The sequence below is a fragment of the Camellia sinensis genome, chromosome 2, assembly GCF_055761805.1.
Source record: "Camellia sinensis isolate YWXY chromosome 2, ASM5576180v1, whole genome shotgun sequence".
NCBI classification, from domain to species: domain Eukaryota; kingdom Viridiplantae; phylum Streptophyta; class Magnoliopsida; order Ericales; family Theaceae; genus Camellia; species Camellia sinensis.
This window is the reverse complement of record NC_138962.1, coordinates 68,639,147-68,659,500: the sequence shown is the minus strand read 5'-3', so window position 1 is coordinate 68,659,500 and position 20,354 is coordinate 68,639,147. Positions and strand designations below refer to the sequence as shown.

The following is a 20,354-nucleotide window of genomic DNA, read 5'->3' as shown; positions in this document are numbered from 1 at the left end:
ACCATAATATTTTTATTTTATCACTTGTCTTTAAAAATAGCATAAAAAGCCTCACAAAATGAAAGTCACAATTCTCAAATTGATTTAATTTTTTTATTTAAATAAAAGATATATAATAAAAAATTTACAAAATAAATAATACGAATTATTAAAATAGATTTGGGCCTCACCCTACTCGAAGAATAGCTCCTCACTGCTCAGTGTTTGGCACAATCCCCCTGCAAAGTTAAAAGTGTATCTAGCTAGCTGTTTAAGTTACCCCTAGAATACCCTCCATCCGTTTCTAGAAGTGACAATGGATCTAGAAACACCTTCTCTTCTATGATTTCAAGGTTGTTTAGATTAAGTTTGACGAGTTGCAAAAAAAAATTAAAAAGTTAGAAGTTAAAAAGTTACTTAAAAAGTTATAAAATTATTGTTATTTATCAAAAATTAAAAATTACGACTGCACAACTTTCAATTATAATTTTTTCCTACACACTAATTTATACAATTTTTAATACACATTTTTTTATAAAAAGTCAAAAAGTTAATCCGAACAATCATATTTTTTTCCTCAATTTTTTAGTCAAAAAAGTCAAAAAATGTATTTATTTATGACATCTCAAACAACCCCTTATTATTATTTTAAATGTAGATATGCATTACAATTTTATATTTAGGCTTGGTGTGGGATCAAAAAAAAAAAAATTAAAAAATTACCACTATTCAAAAAAAAAAAAATTATTAAAAAAGTAATTCTACACAACAAATTTTCAAACAACTCTGATGTGAGAAATGCGGAGCTCACTTTTCGGAAAAGAACTTCTATTTAGGTGCACTAATAACTTGGTATTGTTTGGCCCGTAAGAATCCATCACGGGTCCTATTTTAATAATCTGAACCGTTCAATATGTAGAAATCGTTAACTATTATATGCCTGAGAAAAATCACATTAATCAAATATCGGTAACTATATGATTAAATCAGTTAAAATTTATAAAATGGATAGTGTTATAGTTAAAGGTTGAAAACAAACTAATCCGATCAAATAGCTATCAATATCCAATCAACGTGATTTTTTACAAGAATATAGTATTCGACGAGTTCTACACATTGAACAATTTTGATTAGCAAAACGGGACCCATAGTGAACCCCCACAGGCCGAATAACACCTTCAATTCAATGCCCGAAAAACAGAAAATCATCTCCCCTTCCTCTACTCTTCCTACGCTGTCCCCGCATTCAGCCCACCGCACCACCTATTCCATCCCATCTTTTTCTATACACTAATTTATATAATTTTTTAATACACATTTTTTCGTAAAAAGTCAAAAAATTATCTCAAACAACTATCTTTTTTTTCTTTAACTTTTTAGTCCAAAAAGTCAAAAAATACGCTTATTTAAGACACCCAAACAACCCCTTATAAACATCTAGAAACACATGAAAATCAATTACAGTGACCAAATCTGAGTATCAACTTTCACACATCATATGAGGTGTCACAAATACATTGGTTTAACAATGCATTAGCATACTGAACAAATTTGCACAAGCTCTTCAATGCAGTAACCATCCTGAATTATTTATGCTCAACTAAAATATTGTTTAACAACAGAACCCATGTAAAAAAAACCAAAAGAAGAAATCTAAATTCTACAACAATGATGATTGTGTAAAACCAAGGGCAGAGGTAACAATTTTTAATGTTAAAAAAAAAGAAAAGAAAATAAAGCAATGGAATCACTCATAAGATACATCATCGTTATCCCAGATTAAGGGTGTTCGTAATCATCACTATTCTTCATCACTATCATTGCTGAAAACCGACGCCACCACTACTTTCGGCTTCTTTGCAGCATTACCAACCAATTTCTGTTTAACATGCAGAGAAAGAAACCATTTAGCTTAGAAAACACAAGATATCCATTAACCAATAGTTAACAATGACACTGCCTCCAATTCAATCATATCTCATGAAAACAAAAAGATAGGTCTAAGCTCACTTTGATTTGAAGTAAAACACTCTTTGCGTAGATAAGAGCACTGGAAAGTGGAGGGAAGATAAGATTTCCTGTATGTGACAGTATCGTCATGCTTTAAATACCGAAGTTTCCTGGGATTGTAAAATGTTTCGAGGGAAATTCATAATTTCCAATTTCCATCAGAATTCTTTTCATTAACCAATCCTTAGTGCCAATGGCTTCTACCCAAGAGACTGGAATACATGTACCCTAATTAACACCATCTTTACATGATGCCTAAGATGCCCCAGAGAGGTAGTTATGCACTTTGAAAACCAAAAATCCTTTCAAATTGCACAAAGGTATTCTCCCGAGTGCTATTACATTCCCTAAACCCTACACTTCGAAAACCAAAAAATCCTTTCAAATTGTTTAAGGTAAATATCTCCAGGGTCCTATTACATTCCCTCTAGACCGTCCACAAAACACATACAGCTGCACTTTGCCATATCTTCCTATCTGACTTCTTTGGGGGCAACAAAAACTTCTAGAAGCAAGTAGCTCACCCATTGAAGATGACATCATCAAGCAATACTAAAAACTGAGCAAACTAAACTCCAGGGCGCTGAAGCCACCGAACAATGGAGCAAAAGATGGTTAACACTTTCTCTTGCTTGCATATACATGCAACACTCCATCATCACCTTGCATCTTTTCCTGATATTGTCAATAGTTAAAATTGCCTCAAGGGGAGGTACAACCTTAGGAGCTCTGCTTCCATACACCTCATGGAAACCTGTGTCTCGTATAGCAAGCCAAAAAAAAAGGGACCTGACCTCCTCAAAGAACTTGTGTCTCATATAGCAAGCCAAAAAAAAAGGCCTTTGTGATATTAAATTTCTCATTCCTCTAGGTCCTCCGAAATCATAGGTCCTCCGAAATCATAGGTTATGCACTAAAGCAGAATAATCTAACAACCTATCATTCACCGACGCAAACCTCCATAGTCACCTCCACAATAAAGCCTTACTAAACACCTCCACCCTCTAAATCCCATGACACCTTTTTGGATGGGCAAGAAAACTCTATCCCAATTATATTTCAATAGTTAGACATCCAATAAATTAATCATGTAAAAACACAATTCTAGAAGCATTATGGTCCACTTGTTTTATATTTGATCATGCAAAAACTCCATTCTCTCTAAAGTTTTGTTCATTATATTTTCCATTATATTTGATCATGCAAAAACTCCATTCTCTCTGAAGCCACCGAACAATGGAGCAAAAGATGGTTAACACTTTCTCTTGCTTGCATATACATGCAACACTCCATCATCACCTTGCATCTTTTCCTGATATTGTCAATAGTTAAAATTGCCTCAAGGGGAGGTACAACCTTAGGAGCTCTGCCTCCATACACCTCATGGAAACCTGTGTCTCGTATAGCAAGCCAAAAAAAAAGGCCTTTGTGATATTAAATTTCTCATTCCTCTATGTCCTCCGAAATCATAGGTTATGCACTAAAGCAGAGTAATCTAACAACCTATCATTCACCGAAGCAAACCTCCATAGTCACCTCCCCAATAAAGCCTTAGTAAACACCTCCACCCTCTAAATCCCATGACACCTTTTTGGATGGGCAAGAAAACTCTATCCCAATTATATTTCAATAGTTAGACATCCAATAAATTAATCATGTAAAAACACAATTCTAGAAGCATTATGGTCCACTTGTTTTATATTTGATCATGCAAAAACTCCATTCTCTCTAAAGTTTCGTTCATTATATTTTATTTTGTTTTCCTCACATAGGAAGTTTTAAGAAAATATAATGGAAAATTGTTGGCATAGCTAAATTATCTGTTTTGGAACGAAAGTGTACCATGTTTTAGAATGTGAATTTCAAAACGGGTACTACCATTTTTGAGTAATCCTGTTCTTGCTACTAAACAGTGAATGGTGAAGGACATTAAAAAAAAAAAAAAGTGGATAATCTAGAAAGACTTTCTCAATTAAAATAAACCAATTTGCCCCCTTTGGATAAATATTGTCCCTTGTTGCAAGCCTTCTCTCACATTTCTCCATTAATTAGGTAGCAACACATTTCTAAGTATTACAACCCACTTTGGACCTTTTTTCCAGTCAAAACTTCTATGGCCTTGTATTTTAATTCATTATATTTGATTATTATTATTATTATTATTTTAAGGAAACCTATAGAAATTATATTGGGAAAAAACCTTTGGAATTGCTTTGCATAGCTCAATTTACTGTTTTAGAATACCACAAAAAGTTGTAAATAATGGTGGCGGCCACCGTAACAGTAATGGTGGCAGCTATTGAAGCTGTGATTTTTTTTTCTTCGCATAATTTTAGAAAAATTTAACCGTTAATTTCATAATCACATTTAATAAGGTTAAAAAGGCTTTTTAGTTGTTCTTGCTTAAATTTTGAACATGATATAATATATGTACTAATATTTACAAGCAGTGTTTTAAAAAGCTCTAGGCACATTGAGGCGCTAAGGTCTCCTGGAGCTTAAGCGTGAGGCGCAAGTTATTAGGGATAACCAAAATATTAATATAGGCAAAGTTTTTAAAATAAAACAAATATTCTTAGAAATTCAAAAAAAAAAATATATATATATAGAATGATGTTCAATATTCAAAAAATTATGAAAAATAACATTCGACGTTTCAAAATTTTCTCAAAAATAAGATTCAATCTTACTTTGCCCTATATTATTTATCTTTCTTTATCAATTTATCAACATGATTTATTTTTTTTTTTAGATAAGGAACTCATACCATACCTTAGTGATTTTAATTTTAAATCGGGACCAAATTGCCTAATAGCTTCAATCATTGGCTCGAAACTATTGTAATTTATTACATTGAAAGGAATTCCAAAGCCATATATCCATCTTGCAATCCTAAAGTTTTTGCTTAATGCCTAGAGCTTTTTTTATATGAAAATTGGGACTCAAAGTATGTGTTTACATTTTATATTAAAGGGTTGTAATTCCATATGGTTACACACACAAAAAATAAAGATGGAGCAAAATTTTAAATGAAGTGCATGAGGCGTGTGCCTTGCGCCTAAGCCTAAGGTGTACGCCTCAAGCGCTTGAAATGCACCTTTCTTAATGTGCCTCGCCTCAAGCTGTCTGAGGCACCTCAAGTGCGCCTCGAGCCTAAGCTTGCGCTTAGGTGCGCCTTTTAAAACACTGTTTACAAGTTTTAAATCGCTATGCAAATTTTTCCTTCTGCTGGATGTATTTAATTTTCTTTGTTTTATTGATTGTACTAATGAATAACTTGTCCTTGTTATGCACACACACACAAAAAAATAAAAACAAAAGAAACAATAATAATAAATACATAAATAAAAATAAAACATGTAAATATTAATATTTCTAGGGTCATAAACAAAAATTCATAGTGCAATATGCCAACATATTAATGCAAAATACATCGCATGATATTCAAGCTTTGTTCAACAAATACAAGCAAAAGCCAAATAATCTAATTCAATAATATCAGAATTTCGATCTGGATCTTATAATCCTACGATCTTAGTTGGGCCAAACGATTTGAATCACACTAAGATCTTAAATTTAGTAGGATCTTAAAGTGATTATTCATAAAATCGTGTAGAATACGATTCCGATCCTACAATTTTTTTTCTTATTATTTATTTCTTATATATATGTATATATATGTATATCTATATAAAAAATTTAACTACAAACTCCTTTTTTAATCATCTCTTCCAATTTATATTAACATAAAAAGAGCATTATATTAAATTTATCATTTTTCTTTAGTCTTTTTAAAATTGTGTAACATATATTATCATAATTCATAAGTTTCCATTTGACTGAAAGTAGAATCTTACGATTACGGGTGGGCAGCTATTTACCCGACCGGCAAAACCCACCTAACTCGCATACAAATGGATAGTTTCACAGACACAATGCGAGCGGATGCGGTTTGGAATATGATATGTTTGCGGGTTGCGAGTTTAACCCGTACCCGCAAGAACCCGCCCACGCTTTTTTAAAAAAAAAATATTAACCGTTGATTTCATTTCTATATCCTACCTAGATATTTTTGCCCAAAATAAAACTCTTTATTCTTTGAACTTACTCTAGCATTGCATTTGCTAATAGTATTATATCAACTAAAACTGAATAACACCGATCATACTATTATTGTTTCATAACCGAACTTAGTCCCGGATGAAGTGTGATTTAGAATTTTAAATTCCTTAATGAATATGAAATTCTACTTTAAGATTTTGCAATATGTGTTTGTGTTTGTGTTTGTGTTTGTGTTAGTTTATAATTTGATTTAGAATTTTGAATGATTTGTTTGTGTTACGAATTGATTTTGTTGTGTTTTTAATTTTATAAGTTTTAAATTTAATTCATTAATTATTAATGTTGAGTATTTTAGAAAATGGGAGGAAAAGGGCCCAAAATAAATATTTACAAAATTGGGAGAAAAAAAAAGGCTCAAAAATAAATTTTTGAGGAAAAAAATCCAATCCGCAAATTGTCCGCACAGCCCTGAACCCTATCCACACAAACCGAAACCGCATTGCGAGCGGTTGCGGGTTGTGACTTTTCCCCAAACCGTATAGATGCAGACGGGTCCAAACTGATACGCAAATCGTCCAAATCCGAACCGCAGACACCTCTACTTACGATGTCAATCCGATTCTACGATCCGATCCACGAGTCCCTCCCAACGATCCCACTTAGGATCTCAATTTTAATAACCTAGAGTCTAGTGAAAAAATGTAACATACGTTTCTTTAAAAAAATGGGAGAGAAATAATCTCATCTAACAATTCAAATCTTATAGAACTTCAAGATTGAAAGGATTTATTAGAACTAAGATTTTCGTAACAATTCCATGTGATTTTCGTGCGATATTAGCAATTGAAAAAAAGAATATGAGAAAAAATGGACACACATGCATAATCTGCTAAAAACAAAGGTGTAACAACTGCAACATTTTATTGAAAGTAGAATCTTATGATCTTCGATCTGATTCTACGATCCGATCCATGAGTCCCTCCTAACGATCTCACTTAGGATCTCGATTTTCACAACCTCGGAGTCAAGTGAAAAAATGTAACATAAGTTTCTTTAAAAAAATGGGGGAGAAATAAACTCATCTGACCTCGATAACAATTCATATCTTGTAGAACTTCAAGATTGAAAGGATTTATTAGAACTAAGATTTTCGTAACAATTCCATATGGTTTTAGTGTGATGTTAGCAATTGAAAAAAAAGATATGAGAAAAAATGGTCACACATGCATAATCTGCTAAAAACATAGGTGTAACGACTGTAACATTAGTGTAATGGCTATAATAGTGCCGTAACAGCCGTTACATAATTGTAGTGGCCATCACGGCTATGATTTTCAATCACACCACTATCATGGGTGTCTTATTCAATTTTTTCATTTTGCAAAGAAAACTCGCAATATTTTTCTCTTGATTTAGATCTTGGTATTAAACTATCTTACGCGGACTCGGGTGTGGGTATCGGGTGCAGGTCCGTATCTAGGAGTCGGACACTTCAAAATTTAAAATTAAAAATACGTGAATATGGATCTAAATTTGGATATGGATACGAGAATACGGTAAATAATTATTTTTTAAATATATATATATATTTTTATCTTATGTATTATTTTTATTGATAATATTTTAATTTATTTATATAATTCATTTTTAATTGACATATATATATATTATAAATAAGAAAAGTATAACAAATAAGGAATAAAATATGTTAAAATAAATAAAAATAAAAATTAGATGATTTATTTTATAGATTTTATTAGATTTTTTTTATTATATATGATTTATTTATTATATGTTAAAAAGGGAGGGGGGAGAGAGAACAAATCAAGAGAGAGAGAAGAAGAAGAAGAGGAAGAAGAAGACGATGAAGAAGAAGAAGAGAAGACAGAGAGAGAGAGAGAGAGAGAGAAGAGGAGAACGAGAGAGATGAAGATAGAGAGAAGACGAGACGACAGAGAGAGAAGAGGAGATCAACACAGATGAAGACGGAGAGAAGATGACAAAGAGACACAGATCGACACACCGGGAAGTTGATTGACACAGACATACAGATTGACATAGATCGGTGACCAAGTTCTCACCTTGCTCTCTTCTCTTTCGTTTCTTTTGAACATAGCCGTATCCGTTTGTAAAGTACCGTATCCCTCACCCATACCCGTGTTGTGTCGTGTCGACACGGGTACCTCCGAAATTCTGAAGAGTCCGTGTAACGTAGGTATAAACAAGGCACTACTAGCACCATGGCATAATATACTCAACCATCTGACATGGACCAGAATAATACAGAAAGGTTGATAGACTCGTTGGTGCTATGAAAATCATAAGACATCTAGTGAAACTCCGAAATGTTCCTAAAATAATAGAAATTTGGGAAAAGAGAGAAGTACCAGTGATAATAAAGGGCTTGACAAAAGCGCGATATCATCACTATGATGAATTTTAAGTGTCCGTTTTTAGACATCCTTACTTTCAATATTTTATTTGACATATTTTGACAAATATTTACTTCTTAATAATAAAAATATATTTTCATTATATTAGTGATATTTTTACAACATTCCTGATATTTTCAACTAAGATTGGCTAAAAAAAGGATGCTTATTTTTTTGAGAAAGAACAATGATATAATCAAATACATGTCAGATATTTTTTAACTGATACTTCACTGTTATCTCTCAAATTTTTGCTATTATATTTCAGACTATATGGGGATACCATCACCGAAATATCATGATGACTCAGAGAAATTTCAAACCATGATGGCCTTGTGGGCAAGCCAAATCAATTAGAGATATAAAATACTTTTTTTTTGGGTGGATCATACACCATATAGACTAAATAGTATATATCCAACATGCGTGTACCTTGGATGTGCCACCTTTTGAGGAAAAACCAAACTTTAATGCCTTCCGCTGATCTTGATCAGCAAGTGCAGTAGCACTTCTCGTTGTGGTAGAAACCATAGCAGTTCCAGATTGATCTTGTTGCTCTTGCTGCTGTTTATGGGCATCGGCACTAATTTGCATAACAATACGCAAAATAAATTTTAAAAAAATTATTGATCATCAATGGCTAAGTCAACCTACAAGAAAATCAATATAAACAATCCACAATTTTAAATAAAAAATATTCAAAAAGCCAGGTTCAGAACAAATACATACATCTGAGCAAACTTGGCCATCTCCCGCTCCTGGCGTTGTTGTTCTCGTTTCTGCCTGTCATCACGACTGCTAGTTCCATGCATTTCTCTCATCTCTTTAAAACGCTGCAATACCCAGTGAAGTTTCTTAGCAAGAATGGTGAAGGCATAATTTAAAAAAGCATACAAGTGCAACAAACCAAAGGTGAATAAATTTATATCTGCTCATAAAAGACCCTTTACCTTTTTGTGGTTGTGGTCATATGAGCTCAGGTGACCTTCAAACTCCACAGCCAATTTGTATTGCTTGTTGCAGAGCTCACAATAAAACACCTTGCGTATTTCTTTCACCTCGGTCTGAATTTTCTGCTCACGTTCTGCTATAACCTGGATTTTCATAATGTGCAGGAAGCAGGCAGTAGAAGCCACCAGGTAATAAAAACTGCACGAAATTCTCAAGACCTTCCAAAGTTGATGTTCCCTTATGATATACCATTCCCATCAAAAGACACACATATAAGCTATATGCTGCCTTCTGCTATTAGATATAGGTTTCACAAAAAGTAAAGCATCAACCTCATATTATCTAATCATGCACATATTTGCAACTGCTAACTAAAATTTGAAGGCATACCTCCCGCTTCTTTGCAATTTCCTCCGTCTCCTCTAACTCGATATCAAGTTTTTTTCGCTGGATATTTTCTTCTGCAGTAAAAAAATCATCTTGCTCTTGTTTTCCAACCCCTAATTTTGAATCCCTGATGCCAGATTTTATTGGCTCAATTATTCCTTCACACAAAACAAAGAAAGAGAAACATCAAATAAGAACAAGAAAAGAGCAAAAATGGAAAAGGTGAGCATGAATGGCTTTAGTGAGCATGAATGTCCAAACACCAAGGCCGTTTGGTTTTGTTACCCCGTGGATTAGAGGTTACATTTATTTTCAGAGAGAGGCTAATAAAATTAAAACAACGAGCTATGAAGCATGGGTTGCTTCGACGAACATGCCGTACTTGTACCGGATACTTAATGGCGTATGGTACTTCGTATGGTACTTCTACACATAGTTGTCAAATCGGGATTTGAATCGTGAATTGAAATGGTATTGTGCTGAATTGCGAAAGGTGAATCGTAAAGATCCGGCCACCTTTTTTAAATTGCATAGAAAAACATATGTACACACTTAGATATTAAATATCTAATAAATATGAAATATTTAGACTTAAATCAATGAAAATATTGCTTTAAATGATGATCATGTGGTTTGGGTAAGAAGTTAACACGGGTTCCCATGTACCACTTCACCGTTTCGTTTTTAGAAACTATTTCTTATAAACAATTCTTAATAAAGAAAGCAAACAAAGACAAACTTTCAATTTCTAAGTAACAATAACTTAACAACAATGTTTTTAACTATTTACAAGGTTAAAAAACCAAAATCTTCGAATCTTTTCAAAAATCTTTTTTGTTGCCTTAAAAAAATTCATTTCACAAATGCAAGTATTTAGATAAAATTGAGTATGTATGCCTAGAATATTGTAGAGAGAGTCTATTTTTTTCGGCTAAGGTTTGAGTATTTGAGAGTAAATGGGAGGGAGAAAGTCAAAAGATGGCATATAGTAATCCTAAAGACCTTAAAAAGGTTTTGTGAACCATTTTCCAATAATAAAAAACCAAAAAAAAAGCCAAAAAATTCACGCGAATCAAATCGACTCACGATTCACTAAGTTCACCGATTCACTTACAATTCATAGCTATTTGCGATTCACACAACATGTTCATATCAATTATCCACCGAATCGAATTGTATGATTCGAATCGTGAATCGTACGATTCAAATAACAGAGCTTCTGCATACGTACAGGGTATATGAAAAACGTAGCCAAATTTTTTCTTCTTAATTTTTGGGGTATCCAGTTGTACCTAGTATATACCCAAGTCGTATCATACCTCGATTGAAATAATATTTTCTTCTACTACAGAGATAAAATTTGTTTCACTAGAATTCTTTTTTATTTTTAGTTTTATGCTTAGCATTATTTGAAAATTAAACAATGATTTGTAAGTTATTTAATATAATAACATTTAATTTTGATTTATACCTTTACTTTTGGCATTAAATTTTAATTGTAGGTTGGATCTTAACAAATTAAACCATTTAATTAATTTTTGCATTACTCCATATTAAAAATAAATATTTTTTTTATAAACGTACCCAGCTGTACTCGTACCTTACTTTTTTTGGATTTTACTGTATTAGCGTACCCATTTCGTACCAATACTAGTACTAGTACTCGTACCCGTACCCGTGCTTCATAGACAACGAGTAATGATGCCGTACAAACATAACTCAATTACAAAAATTTCATACAGCATAATGTGGCTCACTGTGGTCTCATCATTTCAAAAACAACAACTAATTAGTTGGGCTCTAATTTCAGACACAACACTGCTACATCATTCAAGATGAGATGAGACTTTGTATTAAAAAGTTTTGCTTGTGCGCCATTTTTCTAAAATAACACAAAGAGGCAAACATTTTTGCAACAAACTTTATTATTATGAAGAATATTGAAACTCAAAATGCAAGAACAAGAAAATAAAAGATCTATACTTGCATTAACAATAATATGACAACTATATACAGCAGAAATCTCCAAATGTAAAATGGATATGCATATATAACCAATAAACATTAACCATCAAAGCATGCTTTAAAATCATAAATAGGCAGTTATAAAGGCTAAAAACAGCGTATAGACACAATGACTAATATATGATATTATGATATGTTATCACTAGAAAACAGTATATAGACACAATGACTAATATATGATATTATGATATATTATCACTAGCACTTCACCAATCCACAAACCTTGCTCGTCCTTCCCAAGACCTTTCCCTTTCCACCCCATTTTCTGGAGAAGCCTGAAGCCAATGTTTGATGATGTCAACTGTGTGTCCAATGATGCTTGTTCCACATTATCTAGATCTACATTTTCTGTTGGCCTGTGATTAATTGGCAGGCGGAAATCCTCTGCAAGATCCTCAAGAAGAGCCTCATCACTGGCCTATAACATAAAATGCAGAATAAGTGTGTCATCAGATTGGGATCATTCCATGATTTCGTAACGTGTTCATGAATAAATGGTACTCTTGAAGCATATTAGCATCTGAAATGCTTAATTGTACACAACGAGAAATACAAAATATAGATAGTCAAGTCTCTATATAATTAGTAATGCAACCTAGGAGGGCTCATTTAACAGCTTACAGATGAAATTTTCTCAGCTTCCAAATGAAAGATTAGCATCATGGAATCTGTCCTTTAATGACAGCATCAATCACACTTCACAATACTAAAAGAAAATTATAGATCGATAATGAATCATTTGACATGGCATCGAAAAATTTTGTTTTTTAGTAAATTAATACCATAGAAAGATGGATAAAACACACAGTAAATCTCAGCCATTAATATACTACACTTGGTCTCTCCCCACATAACAATTTCAATGAAAATAATCTTGACATGTAAATATTTATGTAGAAGGCTCCTTTTCCAAATCAAATAATAAACTCCTGGTGAAACAAAACTATTAAAGAAGTTAGTTCCAAATCCATCTAGGGATATTTACCTCCACTTTTTGTTGTCCTTTATCTCTAGAGCGTGGTTCTTGTCTGCCACCATACCATCTGGAGTCCATTTTGAATACCCTAAATAACCCACAAATCAAAAATTTATGTATAGGGTAAACCTTTTCAAGAATTCAATCACAATCCAAAGCACCAAACACCAATCTCATTAAGTTGCACAAAATTCAACTGTGCAAAACACAAACATCTAAAATCTTTATTAATTCAATTTTTATGCAAAACAACAAAATATTCCGTCAACACAACTACTATGCTAATTTAAGATACCCGTTCATCCAATACAAAACTTAACCATAAATTCAAAATCTGTAGTCCATTTTGAATACCCTAAATAACCCAAAAACAAAAAATTTAAGCAAAAAGGCTAAACCTTTTCAAGGAGTCAATGAAAATCCAAAGCATCAAACACCAATCTCCATTAAGTTGCACAAAATTCAACAGTGAAAACATAAATCGACGAATTACACTCTTCTGCGAAGCAAAAACTTAAATTTAAACACAAATCATGAATTATTCTGGATTAAGCTCAGATTTCCAATTCAATCTCAATTAAAGACGATTAATTAGTTGGATCTGGCCTTTCTAGAAATGGCATCATGAGGTCAAACTAGGGTTTCTGAATCAAAATTAATGTACATAATCTATCAAATATGTTGCACAAACACATATATATGCAATATTTACATGAATATAGATTGATGAAATTACCAGATTGAAGAAACTTTGACTAGTGAGAGAAAATGAATTGGCTTTGGATCTCTTATTCTCGTCCTCTCTTGAGAGTCCTCTCTGCGTTCGATCTATCAATGAATCGAATCGATTCGAATCGAAACCAACAGGGTCGGGCGATGATGGGTATATATAGTTACCCACATGTTCAGTTAGATATTTGGGTCGGATTATTCGGACTCGGATCGTGGATTCAATTGGGTCTTGAGGGTTTGTTTGCTTGTTAGCTCGCTCGTTTCTATTTTTCAAAAAATATTTTTCAGAAAATTTTATTTTCTTATTTTTTTGTATTTTTTGTTTTTATTAACTTTTTTTAATATTTTAAGCAATTTTTTTTTTATTTTTTAGACACATTTAACATAAATACACTTAAAAAGTAAAAAAATTATAAAAAAAAATCTTTTAAAAATTCACTAAATACCAAAAATACAAAAAAATACAAGAATTCAGTACTTGTATTTTTTTTGTATTTATTAATTTTTTAAAATATTTTTTCACAAATTATATATTTTTTAGATACATCTAAAGTAAGGTGCATACAAAAAAGTAAAAAAAATGTTTAAAATTTTAAAAATATTCACTAAAAACAAAAAAACACAAAAAATCAAAAAACTCAATTTTTAAAAAATTTAATCTAAAAAATTCAAACCAAACACACTGATTATTTTTTTTTCTTTTTCTGAGTGGAAGATCTTTTGTCTCATGGTAACTATTCCAATCTCCTTACAAAACTTTTGTTGGGATATATTATTTTAATAATTTTTTAATTTTTTATAAAAAATGTGTAAAAAAATAGATAAAGTGACGTGACAATTTATAATGACAACTTATAATTACTTTTTATTTTTTTGGCTAAAATATTTAGTTTTCAAATGAGACCTACATGTTTCAAGCGATTCACATGACATCATCAAATGATACTAGTCTTTGATAAGAATTTACAATGTATTACACATCCTTTTAGATTTGTTTAAAATATAAATTATTACATGTGGTTCCATCCCTCCCCTTGAAGTTTCAAATTTTATAATAAATAGTCCATTTTATTAATAAATCATAAAGTCAATTAACAGTTTTTAATGATATTATAAATTTATTTCAAATAATAATTCAGGTAATTTTATTACTGTACAAGAGAGTAGCTAATAATTTTATTTTTTCAGTTAATTTTGTTAAATAAAAAAATGACAAGGAGGTATTTGCAATTTCTTAAATCACATTAGTCAATTCATATTTTAAGTAAATCTTAGGGAGCATATTTGTAATTTACCTTTATTTTATAAAGTTTAATTGACTTATTTTTATTTTTAGTGATTTTTTTTTAGTTGTCTAAATTCTACTTGTCTAGACGAACTAAAAATTTTAATTTAAAAAAAATTGAGAAAAGACCAAAAAAAAAAAAAAAAATCCACTCCCACCAAAAAAAAAAAAAAAGAAGACTTTTTGACTTATTTTGGTGCTTTTATTTATTTATTTTTTGGGATCTCAATTTTTTCCTCCTAATTTTAGATTGGTATACACAAGAATATTTAGAAAATTAAAAAATTTTGACATAATTAAAAAAAAAAAGTCTCAAAAATTTTAAAAAATAAAATAAAATCAAAAGATTAGATGGCTTATTTGGCACTTTCCAAACAACCCCACTCTTGAGACATCTCTCCTCCTAGTAATAAGTCAAATCTAAATATATTTTAAAATTTGTTAATTTTTTGACATGAGAAACATTATTTTTTGGATCTGGTCGCCTCCACAGATTCAACTATTTCTCCGGGTATGAGGTTGGGTTTTCCAGGTTTTTCTTTTTTTGGTTTGGGAGTGTTTTTTATGGATTCTATCAGTGCTATTCTGTGGCTTACCTACTTTGTGGTTGTAACCTATGATCTATTTCAAACATGCTTTATGGTCGATTGTTTGGGCTTCTGCTTTGTAATATGAGCACGAGCACGAGTTATGCGTCTGAAGTTTTTCCTAGTTTTTATACCTGTGTGTTTGTTTGATCTGATTTTTCTTTACTTGGTGTAAGTTTATCGGTTGGATGGATTCCTCTTTGTAAGTGTCGTTTGGCTTCAGTAATAGAAATTTCTTTCTAATAAAAAAATAATAATAATTTTGCGATTATTAATTTGGGCACTCAGGCGATAAATCTAATTTTGGATTTTGTTTGCACAAAATAATATGTCCATAAGGACATCATTCTGCAAAATAACCATACTATCTTCAAAATTCACGAGGTTTATTTATTTGGAACCACACACTTACATATTCAAATTTACATTTTTCAAAACCTATTATTTATTTGGAACCACACACTTACATGTTCAAATTTACATTTTTCAAAACCTATTCTCTCTCTCTCTCCCTCTCTCCCTCTCTATTGCTGTTAGGGTTTCCAATCTTTGGTGGTTTTGCGGCTATTCAAGCGCCAGAAATCGTTTCCTCCAATGTGGTTCTCCGTGGCCTTCACAACTCTTGTTCTCCACACAAAGTCATTTTTTTTACGACTTCTTCACCAATCTCTGTTGCCTTAGATCGGTTTCATTAACAAGATCTGTCCCTATATCTAGTTTGTTGACAATGGTGAGCATCACCGTTGCTCCGCTGACTTTCCTGTTGTGTAGTTCAAATTTTGGTTCATTTTCTCTCTGTAGGTGAGCCATGGCCTCATCTTCATCTCTATAATAACCCTGACTTATGATTAGCCGATTAAGCATGATTAATTATGCCTAATGACTAATTAAGAGGAAATTCTGAATTAATTGTATGTGCATTGCATTATTTGTGTTTATATCTGTTGGCAGTAGGAATAGCTGTTTATGTTTCTGTTTTGTTCTACGAATTGAAGGCCTTATCGGCATCCGATCACGAAATTAACTTGGTATAAGTGTTAGTTGGAGTTTTTAGAATTTTATGGTAGGTTTAATTGAAATTCGATTCGGAACGAATTAATTAGAATAAATAAGACCCATTTGCTTAATTTAAGCCAAGTTTATTTAAGTCTTCTTAATTAAGCCTATGTAAGGCTTCTTTGTGCCACCATTCATCTTTTTCTTCATCACATCTTTGAACCTACACAACAAACTAACGTGAGAGAGAGAGAAGAGGAGAAAGTTAAGATTAAGCAAAGAATTGCTAGCATTTGGAAGGAACCTTAGACATTTGTCCTTCAAGCTCAAAGAATTAGCATTCTAGAGCATAATTGAACATCTAAGGTAAGAATTCAACCTTTAGGTTTGAGTTTAAGTTGTTTCATACATGAATTCTAGAGAAGTAAGCTAAGTTGAGTAAGAATTGAACTAGGAAGTAGAAAAGAAGAGCATCCCATTCATGCATGTACATTTTATAGAGTTTGGAAGTTATTGTCAAAGCTTTTCTCTCTTACATGTGGTAATTATAACATGGTTTTACTAATTCATAACATTTTTCACCATTGGACCTCATTTGATTATGTTTTGGAAGTTTTGAACCCAAGTCAATACATGCATGGTATGTATACACATAATTCACCTTTGAATTCAAAGAATCCACTTACTTTTGGGCTTTGATTTTGAGTATTGATTCTTAATCCATCATGTTTTACAAGTTTCCAAGTGTTTTATCAGCTTTTGGGTCCAAATGATAAGTTTTGAGGCTTTGAATTTGAAGTTTGCATCATGTACAACAATCTGAAAAATTCAAATTATGCTTCTCCGCTTGAACGAAAAAACTTGCGCTCAAGCGACCCCTCTATGTTTTGCATCTCCACTCGAGCGACCAAGAGGTGGCTCGAGCGTAAATTGCATGCTCCCAGATGTTTACATGTTTTACAGACCGCTCGAGTGACAAAAGTTGCGCTCACGCTCGAGCGACCATCGAGCGTCCGTCGATTGTGAAAATCACACAACCAGTACTTTTACAAACCGTTCAAGCGAAAGAAGATATGCTCGAGCGACCATTGACATTTTGCATGTCCGCTCGAGCGAAGGAAGTTGCGCTCGAGCGAGATCCCTATTTTCAGCAAGCTTTGTTAAATGTGATCAAGGGCATGTTAGCATCCTCATTGCATCCTCGGGATTCCTAGGCCAAGATTAAGACACAATAATGAGGATAAGACTTAGAAACACATGAAGAACAAAATGAAATAAGTTAAGTACTATCCAATATGTGTTTCAATATGTGTATTCGTTCTGTATCTGTGTAGGTCACGCGGCACAAGATATTTGATTTGCCTACTCTGTCTGTTTACTTTGGAGCCAACTGTGAGTAATAACTCCATAAAGTTATGTTTAACTATAATTATTTTCTGATGATATGAAATGATCTATTTTCTGAGATGTTATGTTCTATATCAATGAATGATTGTCTATACATGAAAAGTATTCATGCCAACAATTCCGTGGCTCAAGATTGTTATCCGTACTACGTTCTGGAGGTTCCTTTATGGAACTGACAAGTTATCTGTTCCCAGTACCGGAGGTTCCTTTAAAGAACTGACAAGTATGACCTTTAATGCTCTGTATTTGATCTGTTAGCACTACTGGATGCACCAAGTGTACCTAAGCATGAATTCTGATTTTTGTTATGATTCGATGAAGGCTATGAAAATGAATCTGTTTCTGTTTACTGACTTGTTACGGGACATCATTCATTTAACCCTTTACTCTGTTATTATTCACTAGGTTTCCGCTCATTTTTTATTTTATGTATGTAGGTGAGCAAGCGCGTAACCAGGCCTAAGCTGTTGCCTGGACGGTTTCGGAGTCGGCCACCCACCGTGTCTCCTCGGGAGGTTCCAGTTTATAGAAGTCAAGTTTTGTGGACCATGCTAAGAGCTTGTTTTGCGTATCATGTTAATGTAGCTCGACTTCTTCGCGCCCCCTTTCAAAAAGGTCGAAATATAAGCCCTACAGTTCGAACTCCCGCGGTTCTGAATCTAATCTCACAAGTGCAATATGAAATTGATAAATACCAAAGAGTCCAAATCTGACAAATTTGTTGAAAAATCAATTTTGAATCAAATTGCCAAAAATAGACTGCTTTACTAGATATAGAGTCGTCACCTAAATATTTTATTTTGGAAAAATTTAGGAAACCCATGACTCGTGCCAAAGGCCACGTGTCCGTCATCACCAAGATTGTCTCGGTTTGGGAACTTAGGTACGAGGGGGAAAGGTCATGAATATATTTGAGCACCCCCACTCGCTCGATCAAAGATCGGTCTCTACTAATCATGATATGAATCTTATGTACATTATATGCTCTTGTTCTGGTTTATTAGGCTAGCATTATTATATGATGCACACACACACAAGTACATACTAACTTGCAAGAATTGGAACACTTGATTCATGTTTGTTTTGAAAATTGTTTCGAATATGTACCACTTGAAAAAGTGATCGCATATGAACATTACTCAAATCTTTCCAATTCAAGCAACAAGCCTTCATCCACAGGTATTCAAGCAGTTATAACACTTAACCAATTAGTTTCATGGCAAGCATGCTAAAAATGACAACACTCACACTCATGCAATATGTTAAAGCGAGTAAAGGCTCACCTAGTACTCCAAGCCAAAATAAACAAAAGAGTTAGAAAAAATGCATGATTCCCAACTATGCGATATGCCTAATGCAACACATGCGATATGCAATCTAAATAGGCTCGGCTACTTAATACGGCATATGAAACAATGAAATAACATGCGGTCTAAGCACGTATTCAAAGAATGTATTTAAACTAACAATGCAAGTTAGAATGATAAAACCGAGTCTCGGTGCATGCAATACAAATGGATGCAAACATGAAATATGCTAAATAAAACATGATGTCCTTAAACTAACCATCATAAGCTAGTAAATAAAAGGGAGAAATACATGGGGTTGGAAGACGTACACATTATTACATTGCGCTCTCACGAAGAAGAGTCCGAATGAACTAAGCTAATTAACTAACTAATTAAAGCTAAGCTAATTAAGCTAATTATTACAAAACAAATGAAATTTGCTAAACTACTTAACTAATTATTACAACAAATGAATCAACCAACTAGTCTAGTTAACTAACTAATTACAAAACGAAATTGAATAACTAGTTGAACTAACTAATTAAATACAACACTTTACAAAATTAACTAGCTACCATTAATTAATTACAACAAATATTTAACATAAATATTTAAACTTTAAACAAGCTCGGAATGCAAGGAAAGATGATGCACGTGCTCGGTTTCCACCTAAAAAGCTACTATTTTGTTTCTGGAGAGCCTCTGTTGCACAATAGAACACCAACACTGTTGCCCACTCTGCTCTGCCTTACAAACTCACTGTTCAATTTTGCACCAGTGGCCGGCTGGCCAATGATGAAGACTGCCGGCCACCAGTGATGGTCGCTGGCCGTCAAAGGTGGTTTGTCGGCCACCTGCCGGTCACTACTGCACAGGTTCATCTTGCTGCAACAGAAGACAAACAGAGCATATACAGAGTATTTCAAGGGTTTGTTTGCACAACCCACCCCTCCTTTTCATGAACAAATTCAAGGAGTAACAAGTTCGGTTCACAAATCATCAATGGATGCAATTTCATTGCATGATGGCTTGTGAAACCAAGTATGCAAGTTCAATAAATGCAAAACAAGACTCATACCACGTCCCTATCATGAAAGATCAAGGGAAGTAGTGACCTTGGAACCTCAAATCATTTTATCACTAATGAGTATGAAATGGTTTAAGTTTCCATGTGTTCAATTAACGTCCGATTGAACACAACCAATTATTATATTGCACCATTTTTTTAGTCCTAAT

The 20,354-nt window shown here is 32.9% G+C and overlaps 1 protein-coding gene across 1 annotated transcript; it reads right to left on the bottom strand.

The window, feature by feature from the left end:
- Positions 1-1,542: 1,542 nt before the first annotated feature.
- LOC114307550 (D111/G-patch domain-containing protein) lies at positions 1,543-13,793 on the bottom strand. The gene is made up of 8 exons (XM_028252944.2): positions 13,559-13,793; positions 12,832-12,910; positions 12,069-12,264; positions 9,825-9,979; positions 9,434-9,577; positions 9,213-9,316; positions 8,916-9,066; positions 1,543-1,858 (listed from the first exon to the last, which is right to left on the bottom strand). Exons 2-8 carry the CDS (start codon positions 12,898-12,900, stop codon positions 1,781-1,783), a joined length of 897 nt encoding a protein of 298 aa, XP_028108745.2. The 5' UTR covers positions 12,901-12,910; positions 13,559-13,793; the 3' UTR covers positions 1,543-1,780.
- Between the last annotated feature and the right edge of the window lie 6,561 nt (positions 13,794-20,354).